The 19,906-nt window shown below is 35.5% G+C and overlaps 1 protein-coding gene across 3 annotated transcripts; it reads right to left on the reverse strand.

The window, feature by feature from the left end:
* Window positions 1-15,024: 15,024 nt before the first annotated feature.
* On the reverse strand, window positions 15,025-18,199 carry LOC105960751 (uncharacterized). Of its 3 annotated transcripts, none has more exons than XM_088821875.1 (4): window positions 17,921-18,199; window positions 17,702-17,790; window positions 16,939-17,016; window positions 15,025-15,459 (listed from the first exon to the last, which is right to left on the reverse strand). In XM_088821875.1, the coding sequence occupies exons 1-4, from the start codon at window positions 18,072-18,074 to the stop codon at window positions 15,451-15,453; spliced, it is 330 nt and encodes a 109-aa protein (XP_088678001.1). In that variant the 5' UTR covers window positions 18,075-18,199; the 3' UTR covers window positions 15,025-15,450. The 3 variants fall into 3 exon arrangements, with proteins under 3 accessions (XP_088678001.1, XP_088678000.1, XP_012840416.1); XM_088821874.1 differs by lacking the exon at window positions 15,025-15,459 and adding an exon at window positions 16,415-16,670; XM_012984962.2 differs by lacking the exon at window positions 15,025-15,459 and having other exon boundaries at window positions 16,672-17,016.
* Window positions 18,200-19,906: the final 1,707 nt, after the last annotated feature.

The raw sequence follows: 19,906 nt of genomic DNA on the forward strand, positions 1-19,906 counted from the left end.
CAATTCTCCTATGCTATCGTTGAATAAATAATATTTTTCGCTTTACTATCTACGCCTTTACGTCTATACAAATTACCTCTTACCATGAGTTCAAATCAATACCACCCTACAAACACTTAGAGTGATTTAGATAATCCGTATAGCCTGGCCAGCTGGATTAGCTAAGTCCCTTTAACTGTTTCACGAGGTGCTACTTTTAAAACGTGGCCACGGACAAAAATATTATAGACCCAAGTGGTCAAAAACAAAGGGCACGACCCCTAACAAAAACCTTGGGAGACTGATCCCCTCCTCAAGTACATCGCGTATAATGCTAATGTAAACACATAGAAGCAACGCATTAATTCTTGACAATGTCAAAATAAATAAATCGAAATCTTATACTTCAAAGTCAAACGAGGAAGAAATTCAAATAAAATAGTAGTGGACATACCCAACTACATCAGCGATAAAAACAAACTAAGAAATCCATATCAAAAATAAAAAAAAGGGGGGAAAGTTAACTACTCTAGCAAATAAATCTAAACTCCCCTACCGCGAGCGGAAGACGTACCCACAGTGGAATCATCCGCAACCATATCATTCACGAGCTCCGTGCCCGTCCCATTGACATTTACCTCATCTTCCTCTTCATCGGATATGCCAGCTTCCATCCCACGAATCACTTTCTCGCTGATACCACCCGCATCGCGCAGATATTTGCGACAAGCGCGCACTAATGGCTTATAAACCACAACCAATGCGTGCTCCTCAATCATAGCTGTACACTCGTCACTACCTCGGAAGCTAGCCTTGGTTTCCTCCACGATGGACTCCTTATAAGCCACACCACCTGATGTCGTGAGGAACCTCTTCCCCGTCGCCTTTTCAACTTCATATTTCTCTTTGAGCTGGTCGTAGCATACGTTCAACTTATGAACATCATCCTTATATGCCTTCGCTTCACTTCGAATAACCTCGAGCTCCTCTGTCTTCTCAGCAAGCTCCTCTGTGCGCCGAGCAAGCTCTTCCGAGCGTAGAGCAAGATCAGACCGCGCTACCTCCAACTGGCTTAGAAATTCATCCTCACGCGCTTGACTACGAGCCCTCTCCTCCTCCTCCCTAGCCTCCACATTCTTACCGTGCTCCATGAGATATCTCCAAGTCGCTACCAACTAAAAAAAAAAAAAAAAAAAAAAAAAAAATTTTACACAAAGAAGAGGGGAAATGACACTTAATATGATTTTAAATAAACAAGGACTCACCCGACATATGTCTCCACCAGCTAACTCTAGCATATGAGAAGGACCCTTACCAGACATCCGAGCACGATCATACTCCCGAACGAAACCCTCGGTACTCAACATCGGCAAATCATAGTCCGACACATCCCAGTACGACTCCTTACCATCGCGGTTTACGCCATAAGTAAACAGTTGTTTCCCTCCTCCACCATGGAAAGCATAAGTCTCCTCTGGGTCTACCCGTGGACGCTTAGGAACAGCCACATACTCAGTATCCACCCTCTTTCCCTTGCCACGAACCTTCGTCAGTGGACGTCCCTCCACTTCGCCAGCACTGCTACGGTCATCTGCGACAACTCGAGGAATTTCTACATAGACCTCCTCACGAAGCAAACCACTTGAAGAACCTCCCAACGTAGAAGGCACCTTCTTCGATGCCTTCTTCGACGTCTTATTCGCTTTAGCTTGAAGTGCCGCAAAGGTGATACCCCCATCTACAAAAGATAACAAACACATAAGAGACATGAGGTATATACAACCACAGAACTACAAAAAAAAAAAAAAAAAAAAAAAAAAACACAAGTCAAGGCAACAAAAGGATATACAGCGCTGACCCTTCGGCTTTGGTATTAAAACCCTCGGGTCAAATTCCACGTCACACAATCCCGACTCTTCAATCCTTTTCGCCATATTCGCAGTTATCGTGAAACTCTCGCACGAAGGATTCCAAACAACAGGAACTTCAAAAGTGGGAGCCCTCACATAAAAAAAATGGGTCTTCCATTTCCCCAAAGATAACTTCACACTCTTCACGAATCGATAAGGAACGCGAGGATGAAAACAAAAGAAAGGCGTCATATTGGGACGATGTAACGTAAATAACGCCTTGAACAAACTCACGGACATAGGCAAACCAACTAAAGACAACCTATGGTGAAACGCCTCGAACGTAAGAACTGCAGTCGGCGTTAACTGACTGTACCCTATCTTAAATTCCTCGCAAACCTTCAACAAGGTCGGATGCGGTGTAATCTGAGATGTACACGTCAAGTAACCCAAAAACACCGTATGAAATCCATCGGGTGGCGAATACAAACGGTCACCCTTCTGAGGCAACAACAACTCAACATTACTTGGCGCTCCAGATAAACGACGAATAGAGTGCAGATGCTCTTCCGTCAACACACTATCAAAATCAACTAAGTCCAAATTAATTAGTTTCTTTTTCTTTTGCCTTCTACTATCAACCTCAACATCACCCAGCGGAATATCATCTTCCTCCTCCTCCTCGACCATCGGCTCAACTTCACTACTCGCCACCGCATGTTCACTCGGCGAAGGCGATTGGTTAGAATCATCGCTATCACTCCCAAAATCCACGACTTGACGCCTATAATGACGTCTACTAGAACCCACTTCATCAACGGTAGGGGGAATAGTAATATCCTTATGCACTTCTACATCGTCACTCCACGATTCAATGATTTCTCGCCGACCAAAACTTTCCCCATGTAAAACATCACGCACATTAGCACCCTCGGAAATTTGCCCGTTAATTTCGCGCGAACCGAGCCCGAAACCAACTTCACACGCGCCCTCACGCGCGCGCGCGACCCCAAAAGGGGCTGAACCACGCGCACGCGCGTCCCCCAGTACAGCTAGCCCACGTGGCTCTTCCCCAGCCACACACGCGCGCTCACGCGCCCCGAAACACTCCAGCGACGCGCGCGTACGCGCGCCCACATTGGGCAGCGCGCGCGCGTCATCACCGCCCTCACCATCCGCCACCGACGCGCGCGCACGCGCCCCTTGATTGGGCAGCGCGCGCGCGTCATCACTGCCATTGCCACCAACCAACACGCGCGCGTCGGGACACGATCCAATCCCGCGCGCGCGTTGCCCCACCTCCGACGCGCCTTCAGCCGCAGCAGGCCCACGTGGCCTGCTGTTTCTCTCTCCTCTCTCCTCGCTCTTCGTGCAAGCCGGTGGCTCATCAGCTCTTCTCGGCTCCAAAGCCGCCTCGACGCGCGCGCCCACACACATATTTACCCGGCTTCCGGCGCGGCTCAAGCCAGCAGCAGCCCCCCTTTTCTCCCTCATCTGCACAAAATTCCGTGCATCTTCTACTGCGGATCCGATTTCCGCACCCGATACCACAAGTTTCTCGCGTTCCACACCCACCGTCCCAAAAGTTTTCCTGCCCCCTCCAACCGGATCTCGAAGTTTAATTCGCAAAGATTTCGAATTACCCGAGTTCGACATCAGAAATATTTTTCCCTTGAGAAGCAATCAAGAAAACAACAGATTTTCTACTCTACCGCAAGAAATATTTTTCAAGAGAAGAATAGCACAGAAGAAGATCGAGAATTAAAAATACATACCCATATATATTTCGTAGGAGCTGAACTTTAACGCTTTCCACCGCAAAAGGAGTCTATTTATCTGGCCCTAGTATATTATTTAAAACCCTTAAATATATACCTGGCTGCCAAATAAATACAATAATCCCTTATTTAAATTAAGGAATTATTTCACCACCAACGGAAACAATTCAATAGACGACGCAATTAACTCTCGACACGACCCGAATACCTCTAGACAAGTCCCCGTCTCGAACCGAGAGTTGGGGGGCTTAATGATATACCTAAATGGGCCGGCCCAATGGGCCCTCAAATTTATATACCAATTAGGCCCATTACACGAAAGCCCAAGCTCCTTCAAAATAAGGCTTGGGCCCAACAAAGTAAGCCCAACCCATTCAACGATATATAAATAGATATTTTATTCATTTGAAAAGGTACGTTCTCATTATTGACAATTCACCTCAAGTTTTATTCTCTCTACTCTCTCTACGATCCATACATCTGACTTGAGCGTCGGAGGGGTTTCCGCCGGATCAACCCCCGGCTTAGTTCACGTGTACTTGTTTTGTAGGGACCTCAGGAACATCGAGTTGACTAGCTACTGATCAGCTTTGCTCTCCCAGCTCGTTTTCTATACTATCCTAGGTGAGCTAAACTTTAGCATCATCATTGAGGTTATTGAGTTTTATTAGGATTAGTATTTAGTAGCTAAATCGGATATATATTATTCACCTTCTCAACATCTACATATATATACTCGTAGCCGAACCCGTTTTTTATCATCTCTCTCTCTCTCTCTCTCTCTCTCTCTCTCTCTCTCTCTCTCTCTCTCTCTCTCTCTCTCTCTCTCTCTCTCTCATATTATTTTCGGAGATTCAAGCAGCGAAGATGAACGGACCCGTAGCCCTCGTTATTCGTCATGTTGCCACTGAAACTGGTTTGTAGTTTAACTTCAAGAGCTCTCTCTTTTTAACGGTTATGTATTTTCACATAGAATGTATATTTTTTTTCTTTCTTTTTCTAAATCACCCTATTATATTATATCAATGGTTCATTCATCATATAACCTAACCTTGGTTATTCATGTTTCATATATATGAATTATTACTATGGAATCATGTAACGTCGATTCTGCATATATTCTGTTAGGAATACAATATTAGATAACTAGTTTATTTGTTAGGGTTATTTTTTCAATTATTCAACCATTATTTAATTGAGGTAGTAATAATATTCTTTGCTTGTTGGAAGAGGATTCTTAATTGGGGTTTCTTATATTTCAATAAATTTATTTTCATTATGTTACAATAAAATTATTATTCAATAATATCATAGGTTTTCGTAGGAAATACTACTATGATTTCCAAGGGATCGTATCATTGTATTTGGACCATCGATCTATCATAGGTTTAGCCACTACTTTATACATAACCTTATATAATTATTGGATGCACATTTAGATCGGATGGTCTGTTTTAATAGGAAAATCGGATGCCATAGGATGATTGACTCGTGAATAGTTTAAATAAAAATATAATTATGATTCTAATAATTGGAAAAAGAAAAAAGAAAACTTATTAAGAGTTAAGACTTAAGAGTGCCACATGTCAAAAAATTTAGTGGAATTCGATTTATATTAAATATCAGCAGATCCGCTCAGAATTTAATCTCATAATTATTTGCTAATAATATTTTTCTTCTTTTTTGTAGGCAAAGGCAATTTCGGCTCTCTCTTTGTCTTTATATCTACATTGTAATATTCTTCTCTATACTTTAGTACAGTCTATGAGATGCTATATTTGGTGTAACAAATCGGGTAGTTTTGAACCATAAATCTAAATAAATAAACACACACACATATATATGGGTTTGTGTATTATTATGTGTAGGTCAATGATTCAAGATGATCGGAATATTTCACGAGATGTAGCATAATATTTGTGTTATTTCCAAAATATTTAGTCTTTATATTAATATAAATTTGAATATGTAGGTTAGGTATTTTGAGATTGATAGGGAACAGAAGCATCGAGGACGGGAAATTATTGATGTCGTACGGCATATTGTTGATGTTTGGAGGTAAAATGGGATTAAGATTGGCAGTGGCACATTTGGCACTATATGGTTATACCACCCTCAAACCTACTATTGGACGATTAGTGGTAAACGACGTAAACTCTGCTGACGTGGATCTTCAAAACAAGAACGAATCTAATACTTCTTAGACATAGCATAACTAATTTTACAGTTTCTATAGGCTTGACTTGGTTTTTTTTTTTTTTTTTTTTTTTTTTGCTTAAATAGTAGTACTTGCTAGACTTTTTAAATATTTTTACATTTAATTTTGAGGAATTTTATTTTTACCTTCTTTACTTTTATTTTTGTTTTTTAAATACAATTTTGGCTTTGCACTGTTTAAAAGGGTGAAATATATAAAATTCTCGTACCAAATATTCAAATGCTAATATGTTCTTATGTAAATAAATCTTATTCTCCGCTCTATACTTTTGATTTGAAAGATGCTAATTAATAAGGCTGGACATGCGTCGGACCAGATAATTATTTGCCAATTACCTATTTAACCCGATTAGTCGATTTTGCTGAATAATAAAAACCATTACGGGCCCGATCATTATGGGTCGGATAATGGTTGGCAACCGGCTTTGTCAGATAAACAATGAGTCGACTGGAGGTATTATCGGCCATTTATTTATTAAATTTTTTTTAATAGTAATGAGATAGTTTTAAAAGCTTTTTCAAAAGATTTAAAATTTTGAGAAAACTTATGTTGCAAAAATCTCAAATTTAAAATCAAGAGTCTTTTTTTATATTAAACTTATGTTGCAAATATATAATGAAGAATATGAAATAAGAATTTTAAAGTAGAAATAGTATGAGGTTTATAAATTTCTATTTCGAGTTTTTGAGTTTTGACTTCTTTTATATATTTTCAACGTTAACAAAATAAAAATTAATATTTATAATAAATTTTTATTATTAAAAAAGTCGGTTGGCTGATATTACTCGACCAACCGACTTTTGAGTAAATTGAAAACCACCGACCGACCCATTTATATACGGGTAGGTTAAAATTACCGGTCAAACAAAAAAATTTCGGGAACTAGGGGTGGATTTTTTTTACCAAATTGCCCTACCAACCCGTCGCCCTACCGAACCCTACCGAAATATTTATACCGAATTATTACCGTATCCTACCGAAATATTTTGGTAGGGTAACGACACTCAATATTATTAAAAATTTAAAATGGTATTACCCTACCGTACCGAAATATTATTAATAAAGAAAATTTTATTTTAATAATTAATTTATTATATATAAAAAGTGAACATAGTATCCTAACTAACTACTGCTTGTTAGAATTTATGCTGCACAAACACTTCTAGAAATTAAAGAGTCGCCGTATCTGATACTTGGACACATGGACACGCTCGCACACAGTTCAAACACCCGTATCAGGCCGTGTCGTAATTTCACTAAAATTAGGACACCCGTATCGGGTAGCGTCCGCAATTTTAAAAAAGTTGGGACACTTCTCTCATGTTTTAAGAGAGAGCCATAATTAAAAAAAAATACGCCTTCTCTTCTCTATAATACCCATTTCCTCAGTTTTCTTTGTGAGTCCACCCAAAATTTCAAAAATCTAGCAGCGACGACGACCAAGAACAAGAGCAACAAGGGCGAGTGGTTCTCTTATGCGATGACGACTTATACATATTTTTTACAATTTATAAATGTACCCCTATTTTTTATAATTTATAAATATACCCCTATATTTTTTTATTTACGCGTATCCCTCGCGTGTCCTTATCCTAGTTTTTTGGAAATGCTGTATCACCGTGTCAGTATACGCGTATCGTCGTGTCCGTGCAGTATATATTAAAATTAATTATACTTTTTAGGCACATCAAAAATATTTTAAATTGCTTTCATTAATGATGATGTAATTAATGTTAAAAGTTTTTATGTTATAATTTTATTTACGAAATATTTCATATTAGGTAAATTAACAACATATATTTGGAATACTTATATCATAAATATTACTTTTAAATATTTTAAACATGTATATCCCTTGCTTTGAAAAAATGATATTCAATTTAGATTTAAATAGAAGTCAACATAATTGGTAATTATCATTATCATACCCTATCGTACCGAAAATTTGGTATACCGAAATCGGTATACCAAAGTTTTTTGTAGGGCAATGGTAATAGATTTCAAAATACTGAAATTTCGGTAATGATAGTGATTCGAGGGGTTTGGTACGGTTGCCTTACCAAACCCACCCCTAGATAAAATCGGGTTGAAAATGGGTCGGTTGACCGATAAAAACGATCTATACCCAGCCCTACTAATTACACTACACTCCCTACCCATTGAGATACCCACAATACCCCTATTTTGTTTTTCTCTTTCTTCCATTTTCTTTACAAAACTAAGAAGAATTTTTTTTTTTCAACATCTCTCTTTCGTCTTTGTTCGTCGACGAAAATAAGTAAAAATGCATAATTTATTTTCTACTGATTTAAAAGTGAAAATAAACAAAAAATGCATAATTTATTTTCACCATAAATGAGGAAATTAATCTATAATTTGATAAAAATCTCATATCGAATGGTACTAATGTTGATTAAAATATTTTTTTTTATAAAAAATATACAATGCTTGCCAGGATACTAGAGCAACTGAAACAAAGTTGTGTTGTTGGTTGTTGGTTGTTTCATGTGTACAAAACAAACAATTCTCCACCTTAACATTCCATGGTCAGAATTTGTGGCAAGTGAGAAACATACATTGAAATAAAAATAGAATGCATAATGGAAACTAATAAAATAAGTAAAATCAAACTTTCTAAAAATGGAAAAATCAAACATATAAAAAATGATTCAAACAAATTAAAGTAATTTTTTTATAAAAATGAATAACATAAAATAAACAATTGTATCTTTTTTAAACAATTAAAATAAAATTAAAAAGAAATAGGGGCATTAAGATATAGATCTCTAGCTAGTGACAAAATGTATTAGAACTAAATAATAACCTTAACTAAACATTTGCTGCACATTCTTCATAAAATTCATTCCAAAAATGCCCCGCCACTTACAAATTCGAAATTTGCATTAAGTAATATTCAAATTGCATTTATCGTTTTTTTAGTCTGCATTTAATATATTTTAATTTTTCCAACCAATATTTTTAGTTTTTTTTCCACAAAACACGTTTGTCCTTTTCCTTTTCCTTCTATTTCTTCAGTTTAGCATTTTTTACACAATAAAAAAATAAATCTCTTCATAATATTGAGGATTACGAAAAAAGTTATTTTTTATTTTTGTAAATTCAATTTATATATTTGTATATTACAGTGTATTGTAGCATACTACGGGGTACAATAGTATACTTGTGCTGTAGCATACTACGATGTACTATAGTTTACTATGGGCTACTGCTGCAAACCCTAGCAGCAAAACAACTCTCAGCCGTCGCCAAACCCTAGTCGCCAACAACTCGCAGCCGCCAACAACTTCTATCCACCAAAACCTAGCCGCCAACCAAAACCCCAGCACCATTAAAGAGTCCTAGCTTAATGCAATCACCTCCAACCGTAGACTTACCTCACACCACCGTCTCCAATGGCCATCTATCACCATAACCATCCGCTCTAAAACACGACAATCGCTGCCGCTCTTAGCCGTCATGAGCCATTAATCACCTAAATGTTGACTAATCTGGCTAACATTGAACTTGGTAAAATGAAATGTTTGATTAATTGAAAAATGAGCTGCCATTTAGAGATCTGTAATTCTTCGACCGCCACTCACCATAGCCATCACCATAGCCACCATAATTGAGTGGTGAGCGGGAAATAGATAGAGAAAGCGAGAGGGAGATGAAGAGGCGAGACAGAAACGGAGAGACGAGACAGAGAGGGAGAGGCGAGATTGAAAAAAAGAAAAATAAATCTGATTAGTTGAAGAAACGTGAAATATTACATTTAGGGTATAAGAGAACATTAGGGATGAAATAAAAATTAGGGATGTGGATCATATATTATTTCAAAGTGGGGATTTAATTAAAAAATTGAATTTAAAGTTGTCAGTTAGTTCAAATTAGGTGTTATTTAAGGGACTCTTAGCATATTACCCCAAATAAATATAGACCAATAAAGTATAAATAATATTTCTTCTATACTAATGGCATTTCATATAAGTGGAAAACCGTGGTGGAGCATATATTTAAGGTAAGAAAACACAAAATGAAAGGAAGAAAAAAAAAAGTGGGGTGAAATTGGAGATGTAAACAGTAAATTCTTCAATTGTATATCTTCGGGATACTTATTCTTTTGGTCCCTTATGTTTGGTTCGATTCCACGTGTGGTCCCCGTTGTTCCAAAGTAAACAAAGTTCACCTCGAAGATTCAATTTTAAACATTTTCGGTCCCCGCCGTTACATATCTTATATCTATTAACAAGTAACGGAAAACAATATTTTAGGGTGAAAATTGAAATTTTTTAAATTTTTTTGGAGCTCGGAAATAGTGAGAAATTTAAAATATACTACTTATAATATTTAATGATAAACAAATAAATTTAACGAAACAAACTATTTTCTATTATACCTAATATTATTATAATTATACTACTTATAATTAAATTTTTAATAATAAAAAAATTAACTAAGCAAAATATTTTTAATCATACTTAATATTATTTTTAATTATGCTACTTATGATAAAAAGAAAATTAATAACAAAAAAGTAAATTAATTAAACAAATTATTTTGGGCACTTTACAAATAAGTCCATCAATGGGTACGTATTCATAAAGAGATCCAGACAATAAACTCTTTTACAAAAAAGTCCACACATGGTTCTGATTTTTGTAAAAGACTAAAATAGCCCCTCATACTTTAATATGCTCTAATTTCATCCTTTAATTTAATCTAACCTCAATTTAACCCCAAATTTCACAAAATTTTCAATTTTGACCAAAAAACACATTTTTATGGACAACTCTGTCCGTCACTGCCGTTGACATTTTTTTTTTCCTGATTTTTCCATCACCGCAAGTGTACAGTATCGCGTTTTGTAGAATAGTGAATTCCAGATATCGATCCACAGGGAATTAAGTTCCTAAATCTACCAAGTACCGTAATTATATTATCCTAAACTTTATCTAGACGGGAGAAAAAGATGGAAGATGACATGAAGCCAAAATGAAACAAAAATAATAAAAACAACGGTCCGCCAGGATAAGCGAGGAATTCCGACGTGTGATGGTTTCTAGGGTAAAATCCACCAGTGTACTATCGATAAAGATCTACAAATCCAAATCTAATGTCAATTCTATGTTCGCTAACCCAGACACTAAAGTACCCTAACCCCCGTCTCCAGTGTAGTTGGAGTCTACCCACAGGTCCGACGTCTCCATTCAGAACCTGATATTAAGAGAGCATTTAGGTCAAGTCCTTAAGGGCTACCCGAGGTGCATCACGTCTCCGTTTCCACAACCCGAGCTATGCTTTCCTAAAATCAAACGAGAAATCCTCTCTCGAGTTCATTCCCATTTAGAATCAATTCAACTGTTGGCCAAACAATCAAAAGCATTTAATACAGGAAAACATAAACAGAATCAAAGAACGACAAATAGATCACAGATCTGGAAATCAAAATCAATATATACAAGGTTTCATTTCCCCTAAAAGAAAATGCTCAGTTCATTACAAACATAGCATCAAAATGAAGAACACGAGAAATTATAAACTAAACGTAAAGAAAAGCTTATGAAAAACCCGAGTCGAAACCCTCGTCGAAGCTTCCCGCGAAGAACTGGCGAGAACCGAAGAGAAAACCGAAGAAAAAGTCGAGAGATAGGTCTAGAGATCGAAAAATGAAAAGGAGACCTTCTATTTATAGTGAGATATCAAAGAAAAATATCTAGTCTCGATTTCTGTGCCCGGATCGCGATCTGGGCTTCTTGGATCGCGATCTGGCAACCTCGAAAACTGCCCACCGCCTTCCCAGATCGCGATCCAGGAAGTGCGGATCGCGATCTGCCCCAACATTTCGCTGCTACTGGAATTTGCCACCAGATCGCGATCCGGTGATTCTGGATCGCGATCTGGCCTCTGCATCAACTTCAAACACATTTTTCACCCTTTTTCAGCCCGAATTCGACAATTGTGCATTTCACAAAAGTTGTAGCCCTTGAAGTTAGCTTTCTAAATCCACTTGAATCAGCTCAATCGGAGGTCGTATGAGAAAGTTATGCTTGAAATACCAAACACTGCCACAATCCGCGAGAATGCACTTTTGCACGTGTTTGGTTTGGTTCTCGGCTTCGCTTCCAAAATCGTTTCGAATCGGCAAAAATAGCTTCTCTTTACCTAAAATATAAATAAAACAAAAACAACATAATATATACAAATAAAGCCGAAAACTCGGACGAACGAAGACCAAAACTCGAAGAATTGATAAGTGAAAATCATGCAAAATGAACACTTATCACCATCACCGGTTTCCGGCGTTGACTTTTTCTTTTTCTTTCTTTCTGTAACATCATTTTTTTTCCCGTTTAAACAGCAAAATTGCTGTGATTGACAGTGATATTAACTATATTACTGTTAAACACAGTAAAATTAACTATACTACAGTTTAACACAATAATATTGCTATATCAATCTCTAGCACAATAATATTAACACAACAAAACTCATTATTATTGTGTAATAGAGTAATATTAATATGTTGATCATTCAGCAAATGTAAACATAATACAAAGCCAAAAGAATTAATATTACTGTGAGTAATAGTAATATTACTATAACAACAGTAATATTACCGTCAACCACAGTAATATTACAATAATAGACAGTAATATTATTACGTTACTCCGTGAATAACTCAAACAAAACAAAAAACCTAAACAAAATAATAATATTGATGTGGTTGACAGTAATATTACTATAACAACAGTAATATTACCGTCAACCACAGTAATATTATTGTGTTTACAATAATATTACAATAGTAGACAGTAATATTATTACGTTACTCCGTGAATAACTCAAGCAAAACAAAAAAAAAACCCAAGAAAAATAATAATATTGATGTGATTGACAGTAATATAATTATGTTTACAGTTATTTTACTTTCAACGATAGTAATATAATTACGTTGACTTGTCAACAAATCAAACAAAATGAAAAAAATATAATATTACGTTAATTTACTGTCAACGGCAGTACAAGTACATAAACGTATTGTCAACGGCTGTACAATTATGTTAATGTATTGTTAATGACAATATAGTTACGTTAATTTACTGTCAGTGATAATATAATTACCGTTAATGACATCACAATTACGGTTAACGTTTAACGACAGACGTAAAAAAAAAAACATTATAAAAAGTCAACGCCGGAATCCACCGGCGGAAAAAATGGACCAGAAAAAAAAAGTCAACGTCGGAATTCGACGGCGGAAAAAATAGACCAGAACAAAAAAAAAATCGAAAAGTCAACGCAGGAATCCGGCGGCAAAAAAACATTTTTTGAAAAAAAAAGTTTTTGAAAAAAAAACGTCAAGATTTGATTTTTGTGGTCAAAATTGATTAAATTGAGGTTACAATTAAGAAATGGGTGTAAAAGGTTGTGGGTAATTTTGTCATATACATGAATTTTTCCTTTATTTATAACAAATATTAACGGGATGGACTTATTGGTGAAAGAGATATAACCCCTAAACCTAGAATAATATAGATGCTTGGTTAGGGACTTATGCACAAAAACCCCAATTATTTTTAATTAACTAAAATTTATAAGTAGTCTATTTTAAATTTCTAATTATTTTCCAACCCTCAAAAAAATTAATATTTCAATTTTCGCCCAAAAATAGTGTTTTTCGTTACTTGGTAACGGACGTGCACCGGTGGGGACCAAAAGTGTTTAAAATTGAACTTTGGTGGTTAACTTTGTTAACTTTAGAACAAGGGGACGAAAAGTGGAATCGGGCCAAAAGTGTAATTCTCCCTATATCTTCTCTTTATATATTATATAGATTGAATTTATTCATTCTAGCAAATCCGAGCGCGACACATGTACAATGATGACATCACCGCACATAGGCGGATGTGTCTTTTCGGTCGCCATGTAGGCGCCTATTCATCCAATAGATGACAGTTTAAACACGAATGTGGTCACTCTAGTCTAACAAATTGTAACAAATCCTGATTCACTTATGATTCTATAAGTACATATGTACAGGGCAATACTCTGCATTAAATGAAAATATGATATTATGAAATTATCATCTTCTCACTTTTGTTTTTCCTCTGCTACTCTGATAGTGATCAATGTCGTAATATAAAAGAAGTAAGGACTAACATGAACAATGTACAACGGATTATGATTATGCAGGGAGCATAGAAACAAGGAAATCTCTTACAACTTTTGTGTTTACAATGTTTGGAACTGCAATAAGTTGGAAGGCTAATCTTCAATCAGTGGTAGCTTTATCAACCACAAAGGCTGAATATATTGCCGTCACTGAAGCAATAAATGACACGTACACTTTGGATTATTGGACTGATTAAAGAACACGGGAAAAAATATTACAGTGTTTTGTGATAACAAAAGCACTGTTCCCTGACAAGGAAGCAAGTGCTAAATGTGATATATATATAAAACTGCACTTTGTAAGAGATGTGGTACATAAAGGGTTAGTAGGTGGAGAAAATTCCAATAGAAGATAATCTTGCTGACATGTTAACCAAATCACTGCCAATTTCCAAGTTCAATTATTGTTTCAACTTAGTAAAGAAGCACACAAGGTGAGCTGGGGAGGGAAAGGAGAAAGCTTGGATACGATTAGTTTGGAGATTTGTTGAATATGTGTTAAATAATCTGACGTGGAGCCGAGGTGGAAAATCCTTGGGACCAATTGAGCTTCAGGAACTTTAAAAAACTGCTTAGTTATCACTGTTTTTTAATGCAAGTGCTAAAACTGATGGAAGGGGCAGTTTCTTGTGGAAGTTTCTAGAGCTCAATTATGATTGGTTGATTCAAATCTCCAACATGCTATATATACACGTGAAAGCAGTTAGTTAAATATGAGAGGCATATCATCTTGTAATTAGTTAACATAGAGAGAAAGATTAGAGAGAAGACAGACAGAAAACACTGTGCGTAAAGAAGTATGTTTCTGTGTGTGAACTTCTTCTTGTAAATCTTGTGTTGATCTCAGAGTAATAAAGCTTTTGATCACCGAACCATGTTAATTGTTATGTGTTTGATCGTAGTTTCAATTCGCTTCATTAATACACAGTTTAGGGTTTTTTGTTAGTCGGCATTATTCAATTGATCTCGGTTATTCTTCAACAAAGACTTACGATTGTTTGGCCAATCCCAGGAAGCGCAAATATAAATAATGCATGCAGTTTGTCAACTTTTCGAGTCAGCTGTAACATAACAACCACATTCTCTGTATAAAAAAAAAAAAATACATTACCATGAAAAAAACATAAACTACAAACCAATAATGCCGACTAACAAAACGAACAAGAGCTACTCCGTGCATCCTTGCTTCTTGAAACTCCAAAAGGAGAATATGAGGGAGAGCGAGGGAGCGAGAGAAAGGGGAGAGAGGGCTTTAGCTATTATTAGTATGTGTGGACGGTTGAGAATGTGAATGTTTGTATTCAGCTACTAAATACTGAAAATTCTGATCATTCATTAATCTTGTGAACTCCATATAAAGCTTGCCTGTGAGTTTTTCGAGACGCTTAATCACAGCTTTCGGAACACGGAACGACCATGAGGTTGAATTTGCCAATTTGCCAACCACCATTTACTTTCTCTTCATAAATGAGTAATGACTAATCAGCAAGCGTAAATGAAATTACTCCAGTTTTTCACTCATTTAGGCTGAAAGAACTGGTACTGAATGTATAAAGTTTGTGCAAACAAACAACTCTTATAAGCTCATTTTCTGGAAGTCGAAGTATGTACCAAATAATTGTCGAAAATAATAATGATGACATATATTACAAGGAAATCGAGCAAAAAACCCTATTGACTTGAATCAGCAACACATAATTATCTACTCCCTTATACACTCTTTTGTCGCGCAATTCAAAATCGAGCATCAATGGGGCAAAAAGTTTCCAAGATTGCTCACCAGCTCTAAAAATCAACTTTGCTTGCAAATCTTTCCATATGAATAATGTGTCTGGTCTATATTCAAAATACCACAGGAAAATTTATTTGTGACTTTTGCATCATTTACAAACACTCCTACACCCTTATTACTCTTGGAGAATTTCCCTGTCTCATTGTCCCATAATTTAAAGTATTCATATAAATTCGACAGTACCTCTCAAATAAGTCACAGCTCAGCACACATCCGATGATGTTTCCGACATATGGCAACACACATGTGATGAGGATGTTTCCCTTCGTGGGAATCGGAAGCTTAGCTGTGGTGGTAGCTGCACTATGATCGCCCATCTCCAATTTTTATGATTTTTTAGGGTAAATCGGATATTTTTCGGGAATTATTAGAGAAAGAAAATAAGGATGGTATGTGTGCGACAAAAAAAAGGGTTCAGTTATGAGTTTTCCCTTTTTTTTTTTATTATCGATTTTTTTTTAATGCCTATTTAATCTAGCTTTTTTGTTTGTTTGATGATTGTGTAACAAAGTAATGCACTATAATATGGTCAAGACAAGGTAGCCTGTTGGTAAGTACCTTGCACCTAAGACCTATTCGGTCGCGAAAAGAATGTTTAGCTATAGACGTTGAACGATTTCAGTTTACTGCCATGATCCTCATTTTTATCTTTTAATTAATTACACAACAACCTAAAAATCAATTGTTTTCATGTTACAATCATCTGCATGTAAATTAAACACACATATACAAACACATACCATTTTGGTCATGCACATGTTAGCTTCTTCTTTCAGGTACGAAAGAAGCTAAGAATGCAGAGACGAGTGGGTTTTTTTGTTTAAAATATTCCGTCTCGTGTTTTTGTTTTTATATGTTCTTTTCCAGAATAACAACAACTGAATCGAAGGAAGAAACATTCAGCACAACTAAGATAGGTGAAATCCGAATCCAACCGGCATCAAACATGTTTATCCTTTCTACTTTTACTACGGTTCATTCAGAAAACCAGATGCTATGAAGACAAAACAATTTTTTTCAAGCATAATTTATAAAGCTTTTCTATTATGTTAAAACACAAAGGATCATATAATTTAAGTGCATAAATATTGATCATTGGTTCAGTAAAGCTCTATTCAGAGCATCAAATACAGTCTGTAACGTTACCTCTTCTATTATCACAACCTTGTCCCTCGATTTTGAGCCGGAACCTAGTGATACTTGCCTCCTTTTCACCCCAATAACCTGGTCACACGAAGCATACAATTACGAAATACGAATACATTCCACTATAGACTCGTGTACTTCTAAGAAGAATAGCGAACGAGCAACTACTTGAACTTCAAAATAAAGTTATCGATATACCACATCGGAACAACAAACCCGAACAACAACTTGGAAAAATATAGAGGTGCATATTTAAGTTCTAAAAATACATATATCTTTTCATTTATAAATAAATTATAATTTTCATATAAATTTATTTAAATAAATATTAATATCGACTACAAATTTGTCATTGATTATCAAATTCAACGGTCTTTGAGATGCTACACGAGATGTTGCACCTGGTGAAATACACCGGGTAATTATTAATCGTTGATATGGTGAAATAACTTCCCACTAAACACACATACACATGGGTGTGTGTGATTGTGTGCAGATCAACGGTTAATATCACGCAGTGTATTTCACCGGGTGTAGCATTAAACAAACTGATTTCTTTTTTAGATAAGAATCAAACAAACCAAATTGAACACATAATATTAGCCATATCATTCTCTGCTCAGATTCATAAAAAACAACGGAACAAAAATGCACAGAAATCAGCTAACTGAATCAAATTATTATTCTGAATGAGAAAACAAATAAATAAATAAATTAACACATGAAATTTTTTCAATTTAGCATAAGAAAAAAGAGAACGTACAGAGCTAATGAAATCGATAAGTGCGGCGTTAGCTTCACCGTCTTTAGGCGGAGCATCAATCTGCACCCCTAATGCATCATCGCTCATATCTAAGGATCTCGTCAATTTTTACAGAGAGAAATAAGTTACCGGAAGATGGTGTTGAAATACTTCTTCAATCGAAGTCTTATCAAATTATAAAAAAAATAAAAATTAAATCAATTGAAAATTGATTATTACCGGTGACTGCGGCGAGTTTGGAGCCGGGTTTGGCGTGGATGGAGATAGCAACGGACGATGGAGGTATGGGCCGGATGCACGCCGGATACTTAGCCGGCGATTGAGTTGACTCGACCGAGTTCCCCTTCGATTTGGTTTTCTTACTCGGTGCCATTAAAAATGGCTGTAGAGGGAAACTTCTGATTTAGTGTAATTAATTGGGGAATTTCCCAGGAAGGGTAATTGGGAATTTGTACGCTTCAATTAGGTGCCAGTGACATTTTACACTTTACACCCTAAAATACAAAAATAACACTTTGCACTATTAAATTGAAGGGTGAATGGGAAAAAATGTCCATCACATGGGACTTAAATGCACATTAGTTCACAAAAAAACAGTCTGTCAATTAAACTCATGCTCATATCTTTAGTTTAAAATATCCTTCATACTATAATTCTTATAAATTCCATATATTATGTTCTAACTTCCTTAATATTACACATTGACCTCGAATTTAAACAAATGTATCACATTAATACCCAAAATATTTTTTTTGTCAGAAAATAATTTTTTTTATGAATTTTTTTTTCCGGCCAGCGTCCGGCGTTGACTTTTTTTTTTCGAATTTTTTTCTTAGAAAAAATATTTTAATTAATATTATTGTCTTAACTACTAAATTACTGTCTCAGACAGTAATATTATGAATATTATTTCCCGAACAGTAATATTATTAATATTATTGTCTAAGACAGTTAAATTACTGTTGGAGACAATAATTTAGCAGTCAAAGCAATAATATTAATTAAAATATTTTTTTAAGAAAAAAAATTAAAAAAAAAATCAATTAACAGTTAAACTACTGTCTCCGACAGTTAAATAACTGCCGGAGACAGTAATTTAGCAACGGATACAGTAATATTAATTAAAAATATTTTTTTTAAAGAATAAAAAAGTCAATTAACAGTTAAAATACTGTCTCCGACAGTTAAATAACTGCTGGAGATAGTAATTTAGCAGCCAAAACAGTAATATTAATTAAAATATTTTTTTAAGAAAAAACAAAATATAAATAAAAAAAAAAGTCAACGCCGGAGACCGACGGTCTCCGGTGGTCGGTCTCCGGTGGTGGCGGGTCAAAATTGGGGTCAAAATTGAAATTAGGGTTAATATTAGTTAATTGATGAAATTGGGCTAAATTGTGGTGTAAATCATGAAATTGGAGTTGAATTGGGTTCAATGAATTGAGGGTAATTTGGGTATATATAAAATGATTTTCCTTATTTGTAAATAAGTTTGAATGGGCTGGATTTATTTGAAAGACAAAAAAGTTGGATATCCCTCTTTTAATTAATTGCTCTTGTCATGGACCTATTTACCATTTACCCTAAATTGAATTGACTTTTGGTTGGCAAAATACACCATTTGGCAATTCTTGATCTAATAGTTTCTATAAAATGTTTTTATACGAAATTATAAAGGTAGAATAGTCTATTTTCGTCGACAAAAACCCTCCACCCATCACCTCACCTTCCATCGTCCCAATTTTTGTTACCTAAAAAAAGAAATCTCTGATGTAGCTAAAATCAATATTGAGATTGTGTCTGTCTTTTGATTGATATTCTATGATTTCTTTTTATTTTTCGTGCAGTGAACTTGCTTGAACTCAATACTTGGAATCTCATAAGTAATACAACTAATAGAAATACTTTATAATTTTGATGTAGTTTAACGACAATCAACTAATGGTTTTAACAGCGTAATACAACTAATAGAAATACTTTATAATGTTGATGTACTCCAACGACAATCAACTAATGATTTTGACAGGCGAGAGAAACAGTGTGAGATTGCTAATGAAACCTATATATATTTTCATTACTGAAGGGGTCTACTTGTATACAAAATAGAACAAGCATTGTCATCTATAACACAAAGTCATCTACAAGAGAAATTGACATGTGTAGTTATAGAATGAAACTTAGTGCACAAGTATACAGTTGGATATT

This window comes from Erythranthe guttata, chromosome 8 (genome assembly GCF_056151865.1).
Source record: "Erythranthe guttata isolate IM_541 chromosome 8, IM_541, whole genome shotgun sequence".
Taxonomy (NCBI): domain Eukaryota; kingdom Viridiplantae; phylum Streptophyta; class Magnoliopsida; order Lamiales; family Phrymaceae; genus Erythranthe; species Erythranthe guttata.